Consider the following 13,127-nt stretch of genomic DNA (forward strand, 5'->3'; position numbering starts at 1 on the left):
AAGGAGCATGGATGTGTTCGGGAGGGAGTTGGATATGGTCCTTGCGGCTGCGGGGGGTGTGGAGGGGGCGGGCTGCTGGGGTGGGTGATCAGCCACGATCTTGTTGAATGGCGGTGTAGGCTCGAAGGGGCGAATGGTCTACTCCTGCACCTATTTTCTATGTTTCTATGTAGTATTTGATCGCCAGTGGAGAGAGCATCAACATATGTACGGGCTCATTTGGCACTTCATTCAGTGACATACACCAAGTACTCCGTGGGATTACATAGTATTTACAGCACAGAAACAGGTCATTCAGCCCAACAGGGCAATGCCGGCGTTTATGCTCCACATGAGCCTCCTCCCACCTTACTTCATCTCACACCATCGAATCAGAATCTAAATATTTCAGGTCTCATATTGTGCAGCAGCTATCCACGAAAAGCAAAGACAAATATATTTGACAAATTAATTGACAGAATTTTTCCCAGCTGACCTGAGGCAGTGTAGCGGACTTGTCGAACAGCTGTATTTAATTTAATGTCCAGACCTTCTGCGAGTGCCACAGGAACACAAGAATAACCGTTCCGTACTGTTAAGTGACTTCCTGTGAATTCAAAGTCATCGTCCTGAACAGAAAACAAATAGGAAACAATTCCATTGTTTGCGCATTACAGCTGCAATATTTCATTTGATTGACTTTGGGTCATCCATAGATGACAGCAAATTAAACTTGAAAGCTTCCGCTTGGCTTCCATTCATCAACCATTCAAAATTAAAATGTTTACACATGCAACTATAAAATAATAAACCAAGAGGACAGAAGTATACATATCCCAAGAAAAGCAATAACTTACACTTATACAATGTCTTAAATGTAGAAAAATGTCCCAAGACACTTCACAGAAGCATAATCAGACAAAACCCAACACCAAAACAACTTGTCTATATTTTCCAACAAAACACAAGGGATAGAATTAAGAAAGATGAGGAGTGGGCCAGCTGAGGAGAGGTGGAGAGAAATTTGCGCACAGCACTGTAGATTATCAACTGCAAAGACTTGAAAAATTGGGAGTGTTTTTGTTTGGAGAGGGACTTCTGGGTGATTTGAAAATTCTGAAGCGATCAGACAGAGTCGATAGAAACAAACTGTTCTTCGTGGTCGAGGACTCCAGGAAAAGGGAACATTGATGCAAGATAAGAACACAGGAAGAAGGGTAATGTATTGTTTTTATAAACACAGAAGGCGAGGTTGTAGAATACATGGCTAGAGTTAGTGATTGAAGCAGTGACCAGGTCAACATTTAAGAAAGGGTTTTATAGATGGGTGAAAGAAAGGGGAATAATGGGATCTGGGATTAGGACTACTGCTCATAGAAACATAGAAATTTACAGCGCACGGAGGCCATCTCGGCCCGTCGTGTCCACGCCGGCCGACAAAGAGCCGCACGGCCCTCGGTCAGCAGCTCTGAAGGTTACATATAAACCGATGAACAATGAACAATGGTGGACAGGTAAAGAGCAACCGAGTCTGCCCCACACAACTGCGGCAACCCTTACATTGAAACATTCTACGCTCCACCCCAACCGGAGCCATGTGATCTCCTGGGAGAGGCAAAAAACAGATAAAAACCCAGGCCAATTGGGGAAAAAAAAATCTGGGAAAATTCCTCTCCGACCCATGCAGGCGATCGAAAGTAATCCAGGAGATCACCCTGACCGTAAACTCATGGAACATAAACATCAAGTGGCCGTGTTGCAATTCTGCCTGCTCAGGAGGATATAAAATGTCTCACAGAACAATTCAAAGAGCTCTCCCAGTGTCCTGACCAATGTTCTTCCCTGAAGCTGTAAACTGTTGAGCGATAACACTCCATTTATAGCACTGGGGGCCCGGTGATTTCAGGCCATCCTTGAAGCCACCTGACTCTGGAAAAACACACAAGCGGCTCGATATGCAGCTACTGTGATGGACAGAAAGATCATAGAGCATGTCTACACACCATACACTGGAGCCAACACAGATTCATACACCAAGCACACCAATCTACGCTGCAATAGTCATTGTTATGACCCAATGTGCACTGTATATTAAGTATCTGTTTACCTGGTCCCAGTGCTTCAGTGAAAGTGTGGAGAGAGGTGTCGCATTAGCAAATTCCAAGTTGGCAAAATGCCAATCCAGGATCTGTCGGTCCCTTGATGACAGGTAAACGTCACTAAAATATGTAAAAACATTACTTCAAAAACAATTCAAGATTTTCTCTTTACGTTTCTCAAAGTATTACAAGGTATAGAATGTTAGACCACAAGTACTTTACGGTGTTTAATAGAGAAATTGAATCTGCAATTTCAGACTCTTCCTGTAAAAGAGTATATGTTGCATTGTTCATCGCTATAGAGCACAGTAACAAAAAGCCGGCAGGTATACTGGTGGTCACACTGAAACAATATGACCAATAACCAGCATTGAATTTTAAACAAGAAAGATTTGTGGCTGAATGGAAATACCTGGGTGGGTTAGCTTCCAATTCCTGCAGCTTCTCCTCGAGCTTCACCTGGGCCTCTGCTAGCTCATCATACTCCTGATAGGATTCAAATAAAATCAACCCGTCAGATGATAATCCCTTCAAAAGAAATTGAATGGTACGGGATGTAGCAAAGCTCTATCCCTTCACTTTGAGAACTGGGTTGGAATCCAGCCCAGACTAATGGGATGAAAGTCCTTCGATGACCGTTCAGAATCCCAAGCGACAGAAGATTGAATCATTTCAATCCAGATTCTATTGGCACAAGTCTACAATAGCATAACGGTCGGTCCCAAAAACTTGTCTTAACCCAAACATCCTTTGCTTCACCAATAGTAATTTCTTTGTTTGCCATGCCAGCGCTCCTGTGTTCTCTCCTAATCAGAGCAGAATTAGGAGCAGTTTTCTTCTGTATACACATGTTTACCAACTGGGTTTGGACTGGCCAGAATCATTTCATATGGGATCCTTGCACCTGGTTAAGAGAAACCTTTTAAGCAACGCTTCCTCTCAAAGGAGAAGCCCGTAAAAATATTGCTTTTGAAAGTAATTAGAGAGGAGTTGCTGCCTGGAAACAGGCCATTCAGCCCAGCAGTCCATGTTGGCATTTACCCTCCACACGTATTCCCCCAAACCAGGCAGCGTCCAAGTGAAACTCTGCTGTGCCCGCTCTCGAGTCTCAATTTACCCCCTATAGTGTGGATCCCATACTGCAACACGTATTCCGAGGTCTTCTTAAAGTCTTGTATAAGCTCATCTTTATCTCTTGGCTTTTATATTCTATACCTCGTGATAAAACCTAGTACTGCCAGCTGTACCAACCCGAGGTGCTGCCTTTAATGTCCTGTGAACCTGGAGCTCCATATCTTGTTGCTCATCCACAGCACCAAGCTTACTTCTGTTCAGAATAGAATTACTTTTGATCAAATACATTAATGTGGTGTTGCAAGTGGTGGAACGTTAATATTGTAATTCCACCAGTTAGTCAAACAAAAAGTATCAAGTTTCATGATTCGTGCCACCCATCAGATGTTGCTCCTATAAATTTAACATTCTTGGCTAGTTCATTGAGAGAGCTACTTCAGGCTCAAGAAATAGCTTCTCACGTTTCCAAGCTGCACTTTGATAAATAATGTAGTTTTTCTAAATTTCATGCCATATTACTACATTTGTTACCAACACAGCACAGTTAAGAATTATTTATAACTACAGCTGCTTTACAAATTCTAATATAACGTATACAAGATGCGACTCCAATAGTTGGGCATATTTTTGTGGGTCCAATCAAGCAAAAAATATGTCAACAACAAACAGCAACCATGTGTTACACAGTACAGTACTTTATCTCTGCCATCAGAAGCAGTTAGTAACCTTATATGGCTTTCGAAACAGCATGTAGTAATTAAACTGAGCCGTAATATTCAACTCAGATCATCACATCTCCTCTCCACACCCACACCAAATTCCAGAAGTTACTGCCTTCAAGAGAAGGGGGGGGAAATAAAAAGGGGAGAATAAACCAAAAATAACTCTTAAAAGAAAATACAAATTGCCATGTAAATCCCACACCAAGACATATACAAGGTGGTGCTTGCCTTGCATAACGCGGTTAGGTCTCGCAATTTACTTTTCACCAGAAATTCCGCGGTGATGTCACGAGGGGGCTTCACTTCAGACGCCTCTTTATACTGCTGATGCAGCTCCTTTATCTTTTCTTTCAGCGATACCATCTGAAACAGTCAAAACCAAACATTAAAATAAACCAAATCAGCAGAAAATAACCTTTGGTAAAATCCTGTGAAATGTCATTGTGAATTTGCTCGGATTATGGAAACTGCATTTCCCAATAACGTGCTCCTCCCCAGACAATACAGAATGGTGTGTTCATGGTGTTGCAAAAACCAAAATGAACATATTAACTTGCTTTTCACACAGCCATTCACACACCCTCAGGGCCTCCCTGATAAAGTGCAACAACCCCACGGACACCTGGGTGTCCCTGGCCCAAGACCGCCCCAAGTGGAGGAAGTGCATCCGGGAGGGCGCTGAGCACCTCGAGTCTCAACGCCGAGAGCATGCAGAAATCAAGTGCAGACAGCGGAAAGAGCGTGCGTCAAACTAGTCCCACCCTCCCTTACCCTCAACGACTATCTATCCCATCTGTGACAGGGACTGTAGCTCTCGTATTGGACTGTTCAGCCACCAAAGAACTCATTTCAGGAGTGGAAGCAAGTCTTCCTCGATTCCGAGGGACTGCCTATGATGATGATGGTGTGTTAATTAGTATCTGGAGTGGAGCAGCAGTTTTACCCAGGACCTTACAATCCTAGACAGCAGCGGAAAAACAGGGAATTCCAGAAATCCAAAATAGCACAAAATGTATCGGCACCTGAAGAGAGAAAGCCAGATTAACATATCCAGCGCAGATCCTTAATCAGAACAACCAATTCTGACAAAGGGACTGCATTTGGAAGGTTAACTTTTTCTCTTTACAGATGCTGATGGACTTGCTATGTATCCCCATGTATTTTAATGTGTATTTTATATATGCCCGAAAACAGGGTTTACAACAAGTTGCATTTATATAGCGCCTTTAACATAGTAAAACGTTAAGGCGCTTCATCGAGCCATAAAAGAAGAAATTACGGCAGATGACCACAAGCTTGGTCAAAGAGGTAGGTTTTAAGGAGCGTCTTAAAGGAGGAAAGAGAGGTAGAGAGGTGGTGGTTTAGGGAGGGAGTTCCAGAGCATGGCCACCAATGGTGGAGCGATTATAATCAAGGATGCTCAAGAGGGCAGAATTTGAGGAGCGCAGACATCTCAGGGGGGGGTTTGTGAGGTTGAAAGAGATTGCAAAGATAGGGAGGGGCAAGGCCATGGAGGGAGTTGTATACAAGGATGAGAATTTGGAAATCGAGGCGTTGCTTAACCGGGAGCCAATGTAGGTCAGCGAGCACAGGGGTGATGGGTGAGCGGGACGGTGAGAGTTAGGACACGGGCCGCCAAGGTTTGGATGACCTCAAGTTTACGTGGGGTCGAATATGGAGGCCAGCCAGGAGTGCGTTGCAGTAGTCAAGTCTAGAGGTAACAAAGGCATGGATGAGGGCTTCAGCAGCAGATGAGCTGAGGCAAGGGCTGAGAGGGGTAATGTTAGAGGTGGAAACAGGCATTTTTAGTTATGCCCCGAATGTGTGGCCGGAAGCTTATTTCAGAATCAAATATGACACCTAGGTTGCGAACTGTCTCGTTCAGCCTCAGATAGATGCGAGGGAGAGGGATGGTGTCAGTGGCTAGGGAACCAAAGACAATGGCTTCGGTCTTCCCAATATTTAATTGGAGAAAATTTCTGCTCATCCAGAACTGGATGTCGGACAAGCAGACAATGTAGAGACCATGGAGGGGTCGATAGAAATTATGCTGAGGTAGCGTACATGATGTCGCCAAGGGGCAGTACATAAATGAGAAATAGGAGGGGGACCAAGGCTAGATCCTTGGGAGACCCCAGGAGGTAACGACGCGGGAGTGGGAAGAGAAGCCATTGCGGGTGATTTTCCGGCTACGATTAGATAGATAAGAATGGAACCAGGCGAGTGCAGTCCCACCCAGCTGGACGGTGGTGGAGAGGTATGGAGGAGGATGGAGTGGTCAACCATGCCAAAGGCTGCAGACAGGTCGAGAAGGATGAGGAGGGTTAACTTACCTTTGTCATAGTCACAAAGGATGTCATTTGTGACTTTGATGAGAGCAGTTTCGGTATTGCAGCAGGGGCAGAAACCAGATTGAAGGGATTCAAACATAGAATTCCCGGGAAAGATGGGCACGGATTTGGGAGGCGACAACACATTCAAGGACTTTGGAGAGGGGGCAGTAGCTTGCAAGCACAGTGGGGTCAAGGGTTGGTTTTTTGAAGTGATGACGGCAAATTTGAAGGAGATGGGAACAGTACCCGAGGAGAGACAACCGTTAACATTGTCAGCTAACATGGAAGCCAGAAAAGGAAGTAGGGTGGTCAGCAGTTTGGTGGGAATAGGGTCGAAGGAGCAGGAAGTGGGTCTCATGGACAGGATGAGGGTGGCAAGGTCAAGATCAGAGAGAAACTGGAGAGAGATGAGAGTTCAGGGCTAGGGCAGGGGGTGGAGGAACCTCAGAGGAAGTTTGTCCTGACGGGCTCGGAGGAAGGAAGGGAACTGGCAGAGGCAGCTGATTGGATGGTCTCAATCTTTGAGACAAAGTCGTCCATGAGCTCCTCACATTTGTTGTTGGAGGAGAGTGTGGTGGAGACAGCAGAGAGGGGTTTAAAAAGATGGTTAGCAGTACAGAATAGCAGCCGGGGGTAATCTTTGCATTCCAGAATGATCCTGGAATGGTGAGCAGTTTTGGCAGGCAACAGTAGGATCCGATAATTCTTTATGTGGCCCGGCCAGATCTGGCCGTGAATGGCTAAACCCGACATCGGTACTGGGGAAAATGTTGGAATCAATTATTAAAGATGCAAAAGCAGTGCATTTGGAAAACAGTGACAGGATCAGTCCAAGTCAGAATGGATTTATGAAAGGGAAATCATGTTTGACAAATGTAGAATTTTTTTGAGGATGTAACTAGCAGAGTGGACAAAAAAGAGCCAGTGGATGTGGTGTATTTGGACTTTCAAAAAGCTTTTGACAAGGTCCCACACAAGAGATTGGTGTGCAAAATTAAAGCACATGGTATTGGAGGTAATGTATTGACGTGGATAGAGAACTGGTTGGCAGACAGTCGGGATAAACGGGTCCTTTTCAGAATGGCAGGCAATGACTAGTGGAGTGCCGCAGGGCTCAGTGCTGGGACCCCAGCTCTTTACAATATACATCAGTGATTTAGAAGAAGGAATTGAGTGTAATATCTCCAAGTTTACAGATGACACTAAACTGGGTGGCGGTGTGAGCTGTGAGGAGGATGTTAAGAGGCTGCAGGGTGACTTGGACAGGTTAGGTGAGTGGGCAAATGCAAGGCAGATGCAGTATAATCTGGATAAATGTGAGGTTATCCACTTTGGTGGCAAAAACATGAAACATAGAAAATAGGTGCAGTAGGCGGCCATTCGGCCCTTCGAGCCTGCACCACCATTCAATAAGATCATGGCTGATCATTCACCTCAGTACCCCTTTCCTGCTTTCTCTCCATACCCTTTGGTCCCTTTAGCCATAAGGGCCATATCTAACTCCCCCTTCAATATATCCAATGAACTAGCATCAACAACTCTCTGCGGTAGGGAATTCCACAGGTTAACAACTCTCTGAGTGAAGAAGTTTCTCCTCATCTCAGTCCTAAATGGAGGCAGATTATCTGAATGGCGGCAGATTAGGAAAAGGGGAGGTGCAACGAGACCTGGGTGTCATGGTTCATCGGTCATTGAAAGTTGGCATGCAGGTACAGCAGGCGGTGAAGGCGGCAAATGGCATGTTGGCCTTCATAGCTAGGGGATTTGAGTATAGAAGCAGGGAGGTCTTACTGCAGTTGTAATGGCCTTAGTGAGGCCTCAAACTGGAATATTGTGTTCAGTTTTGGTCTCCAAATCAGAGGAAGGACGTTCTTGCTATTGAGGGAGTGCAGTGAAGGTTCACCAGACTGGTTCCCGGGATGGCAGGACTGACATATGAGGAGAGACTGGATTGATTGGGCCTGTATTCACTGGAGTTTAGAAGAATGAGAGGGGATCTCATAGAAACATATAAAATTCTGACAGGACTGGACAGGTGATATGCAGGAAGAATGTTCCCGATGTTGGGGCAGTCCAGAACCAGGGGTCACAGTCTAAGGATAAGGGGTAAGCCATTTAGGACCGAGATGAGGAGAAACTTCTTCACTCAGAGAGTGGTGAACCTGTGAAATTCTCTACCACAGAGAGTTGTTGATGCCAGTTCGTTAGATATAGCCCTTATGGCTAAAGGGATCAAGGGAGAGAAAGCAGGAAAGGGGTACTGAGGTGAATGATCAGTCATGATCTTATTGAATGGTGGTGCAGGCTCGAAGGGCCAAATGGCCTACTCCTGCACCCATTTTCTATGTTGTCCGCCAAATCCGTTCAAGTCTGCGCTCCCTGGACTTGAGGGGGAACGGCCAAGGTGAGCGAGATTAATGGTTTTAATAGGGTCTAGGGCATCAAAGGTGGTGGTGAGGGGGAGGTTGAGCAGATCGGTGGCTGCAGAAATGTCCTGGTGAACGGAGGGCCAAAGGTTGGACAGTTTGGAGTTGATGAGTGCAGAGTGGATAAGTGGGAGAGTTTTTTTTCCCAGGGGCAGACACAGGAGGAGATAGGGTTGGGGGTGATGGAAGGGGAATGTGGGTGGAGAGCGATATGAGGAAGTGGTCGGAGATGACCTTATCGGCAATTGACACAGTAGGAATAAGGAGGCCACAGGGGAGAGATGGCAAAGTCAAGGGGGTGGCCGTAAATATGGGTTGCGGAGTTCACGTGGAGGGAGAGATTAGGGAGGATAGGAGGGTAGTGAACTCAGGAGGAGAGCATGATGAATTGAGATGGAGGTTGAAATCACCGTGGATGAGAAGTCGCACGGCACAGAGGCTGAGGGAGGAAAGCAGTGACAATGTCGCGGTGATAAAATTTATGCCACTTGGGTGGGCGGTGGAGAACGAGAACTTTAAATGAGGTGTGAAAGGGATTGGAATAAGGCGAGATGCTCAAAGGAGGTTGATACAAAGTCAATCAATTTTAACAAGGATGTATTGCTCTTCAAATATTCACGAGTCAAACTCTGCAGGTGATTGCGCTAGTGTTCAGATGTTTTATGGAGTTTTAAATCAAAGTGTAAGTAAATGCTATGCAAAGTGTCATTGTCCACTGCTGTTGAAAAATAATCGAAGAGCAGTCTCCAGCACTACACAACATGCAGCAGATCTGCTGAACAATATATTTGCTACTTGTACCTTTTCCCTCCAGACTACATTTCACAAAACAACTTGGCCCAGTCTTTAAAATTTACAGGAACACAAAGTACCAAACGCATACACTGCGGTAATTTAAATGCGGAACATCAGGACTGCAATACTAATGACCATCAGCAGCGCCATCAAAGGGCAGAAGGTGGCACTGCAGCCCAATATCACATTTAATAACCACTGATCAAAGGACCGACAAAGAATAGGATTGATCGCCCTATAAATGTGCTGTTTCTAGATTCTTTAATTTTCTACATTTAGCATTGTGGCTCTTCTACATTCAAGTACAATGGGAATTCTTAAGCATTACTGAATTTTTGGATTATAATCTTAACTCCACTGAACTTGTGTGAAGGACTGTTTTGCGGAGATGCATATTTGAAGAAATACAATTGAATATGGTGTATAGACAAGAATAAGTCGTATTTTCATACTGAGAGATTACATATTGGATGTGGAGGAGGAATTTTGATCAGCGTGAAGCAATACAGCAGGTGTTCGCTGTGGCTCAGTGCGCAGCACTCTCCCGAGGCCAAAGGTCGTGGGTTCACAATCTCACTCCAGAGACTTGAGCACATAATCTAGGCTGACACTCCAGTGCAGTACTGAGGGAGCGCTGCACTGTCGGAGGGGCAGTACTGGGGGAGCACTGCACTGTCGGAGGGGCAGTACTGAGTGAGCACTGCACTGTCGGAGGGGCAGTACTGGGGGAGTGCTGCACTGTCGGAGGGTCAGTACTGAGGGAGCGCTGCACTGTCGGAGGGTCAGTACTGAGGGAGTGCTGCACTGTCGGAGGGGCAGTACTGAGGGAGTGCTGCACTGTCGGAGGGGCAGTACTGAGGGAGCGCTGCACTGTCGGAGGGTCAGTACTGAGGGAGCGCTGCACTGTCGGAGGGTCAGTACTGAGGGAGCGCTGCACTGTCGGAGGGTCAGTACTGAGGGAGCGCTGCACTGTCGGAGGGTCAGTACTGAGGGAGCGCTGCACTGTCGGAGGGTCAGTACTGAGGGAGTGCTGCACTGTCGGAGGGTCAGTACTGAGGGAGTGCTGCACTGTCGGAGGGGCAGTACTGAGGGAGCGCTGCACTGTCGGAGGGGCAGTACTGAGGGAGCGCTGCACTGTCGGAGGGTCAGTACTGAGGGAGCGCTGCACTGTCGGAGGGCCAGTACTGAGGGAGCGCTGCACTGTCGGAGGGTCAGTACTGAGGGAGTGCTGCACTGTCGGAGGGGCAGTACTGAGGGAGTGCTGCACTGTCGGAGGGGCAGTACTGAGGGAGTGCTGCACTGTCGGAGGGGCAGTACTGAGGGAGTGCTGCACTGTCGGAGGGGCAGTACTGAGGGAGTGCTGCACTGTCGGAGGGTCAGTACTGAGGGAGCGCTGCACTGTCGGAGGGTCAGTACTGAGGGAGCGCTGCACTGTCGGAGGGTCAGTACTGAGGGAGTGCTGCACTGTCGGAGGGGCAGTACTGAGGGAGTGCTGCACTGTCGGAGGGGCAGTACTGAGGGAGTGCTGCACTGTCGGAGGGGCAGTACTGAGGGAGCGCTGCACTGTCGGAGGGTCAGTACTGAGGGAGCGCTGCACTGTCGGAGGGTCAGTACTGAGGGAGTGCTGCACTGTCGGAGGGGCAGTACTGAGGGAGCCCCGCACTGTCGGAGGGGCAGTACTGAGGGAGCGCTGCACTGTCGGAGGGGCAGTACTGAGGGAGCGCTGCACTGTCGGAGGGTCAGTACTGAGGGAGCGATGCACTGTCGGAGGGGCAGTACTGAGGGAGTGCTGCACTGTCGGAGGGTCAGTACTGAGGGAGCGATGCACTGTCGGAGGGTCAGTACTGAGGGAGCGATGCACTGTCGGAGGGGCAGTACTGAGGGAGTGCTGCACTGTCGGAGGGGCAGTACTGAGGGAGCGATGCACTGTCGGAGGGTCAGTACTGAGGGAGCGCTGCACTGTCGGAGGGGTAGTACTGAGCGAGTGCTGCACTGTCGGAGGGTCAGTACTGAGGGAGCGATGCACTGTCGGAGGGGCAGTACTGAGGGAGTGCTGCACTGTCGGAGGGGCAGTACTGGGGGAGCGCTGCACTGTCGGAGGGGCAGTACTGAGTGAGCACTGCACTGTCGGAGGGGCAGTACTGGGGGAGCGCTGCACTGTCGGAGGGGCAGTACTGAGGGAGTGCTGCACTGTCGGAGGGGCAGTACTGAGGGAGCGCTGCACTGTCGGAGGGGCAGTACTGAGGGAGTGCTGCACTGTCGGAGGGTCAGTACTGAGGGAGCGCTGCACTGTCGGAGGGTCAGTACTGAGGGAGTGCTGCACTGTCGGAGGGGCAGTACTGAGGGAGTGCCGCACTGTTGGAAAGGCAGTACTGAGGGAGCGCCGCACTGTCGGAGAGGCAGTACTGAGGGAGTGCTGCACTGTCGGAGGGGCAGTACTGAGGGAGTGCTGCACTGTCGGAGGGGCAGTACTGAGGGAGCGCTGCACTGTCGGAGGGTCAGTACTGAGGGAGCGCTGCACTGTCGGAGGGTCACTACTGAGGGAGCGCTGCACTGTCGGAGGGGCAGTACTGAGGGAGCGCTGCACTGTCGGAGGGGCAGTACTGAGGGAGTGCTGCACTGTTGGAAAGGCAGTACTGAGGGAGTGCCGCACTGTCGGAGAGGCAGTACTGAGGGAGTGCTGCACTGTCGGAGGGGCAGTACTGAGGGAGCGCTGCACTGTCGGAGGGGCAGTACTGAGGGAGTGCTGCACTGTTGGAAAGGCAGTACTGAGGGAGCGCCTCACTGTCGGAGAGGCAGTACTGAGGGAGTGCTGCACTGTCGGAGGGGCAGTACTGAGGGAGTGCTGCACTGTCGGAGGGGCAGTACTGAGGGAGCGCTGCACTGTCGGAGGGGCAGTACTGAGGGAGTGCTGCACTGTCGGAGGGTCAGTACTGAGGGAGTACTGCACTGTCGGAGGGGCAGTACTGAGGGAGCACTGCACTGTCGGAGGGGCAGTACTGAGGGAGTGCTGCACTGTCGGAGGGGCAGTACTGAGGGAGCACTGCACTGTCGGAGTAGCAGTACTGAGGGAGCGCTGCACTGTCGGAGGGTCAGTACTGAGGGAGCGCTGCACTGTCGGAGGGTCAGTACTGAGGGAGCGCTGCACTGTTGGAGGGTCAGTACTGAGGGAGCGCTGCACTGTCGGAGGGTCAGTACTGAGGGAGCGCTGCACTGTCGTAGGGGCAATATTGAAGGAGTGCCGCACTGTCGGCTGGGCAGTACTGAGGGAGCGCTGCATTGTCGGAGGGACAGTACTGAAGGAGTACTGCACTGTTGAAAGGTCAGTACTGAGGGAGCGCCGCATTATCGGAGGTACCGACTTTTGGATGAGATGTTAGTCCGAGGTCCCGTCTGCTCTCTGAGGTGGACGTAAGAGATCCCACGGCACTATTCAAAGAGCAGGAGAGTTCTTCCCGGTGTCCTGGCCAATATTTGTCCCTGAACCAACATCACTAGAACAGATTATCTGGTCATTATCACACTGCTGTTTGTGGGAGCTTGCTGTGCACAAACTGGCTGCCGTGCTTCCTACATTACAACAGTGACTACACTTTAAAAGTACTTAATTGGCTGTAAAGCGCTTTGAGACGTCCGGTGGTCGTGAAAGGCGCCATAGAAATGCAACTCACTTCTTTTTTCTGCAGTTTAAGATTTAAA

General features: G+C 48.9%; 1 protein-coding gene across 3 annotated transcripts in view; it reads right to left on the minus strand.

Moving 5' to 3' along the window:
- The window catches only part of kdm1a (lysine (K)-specific demethylase 1a), a 63,403-nt gene that overhangs the window by 20,488 nt on the left and 29,788 nt on the right, over positions 1-13,127 (minus strand). For all 3 annotated transcript variants that reach the window (XM_070898819.1, XM_070898818.1, XM_070898817.1), the window contains 4 exons: positions 4,103-4,237; positions 2,491-2,564; positions 2,087-2,198; positions 476-608 (listed from right to left, as the gene is read on the minus strand). In XM_070898819.1, coding sequence (XP_070754920.1) covers positions 476-608; positions 2,087-2,198; positions 2,491-2,564; positions 4,103-4,237 — 454 coding nt within the window. The remainder of the gene's footprint in view (positions 1-475; positions 609-2,086; positions 2,199-2,490; positions 2,565-4,102; positions 4,238-13,127) is intronic.

This window comes from Pristiophorus japonicus, chromosome 14 (genome assembly GCF_044704955.1).
Source record: "Pristiophorus japonicus isolate sPriJap1 chromosome 14, sPriJap1.hap1, whole genome shotgun sequence".
Taxonomy (NCBI): domain Eukaryota; kingdom Metazoa; phylum Chordata; class Chondrichthyes; family Pristiophoridae; genus Pristiophorus; species Pristiophorus japonicus.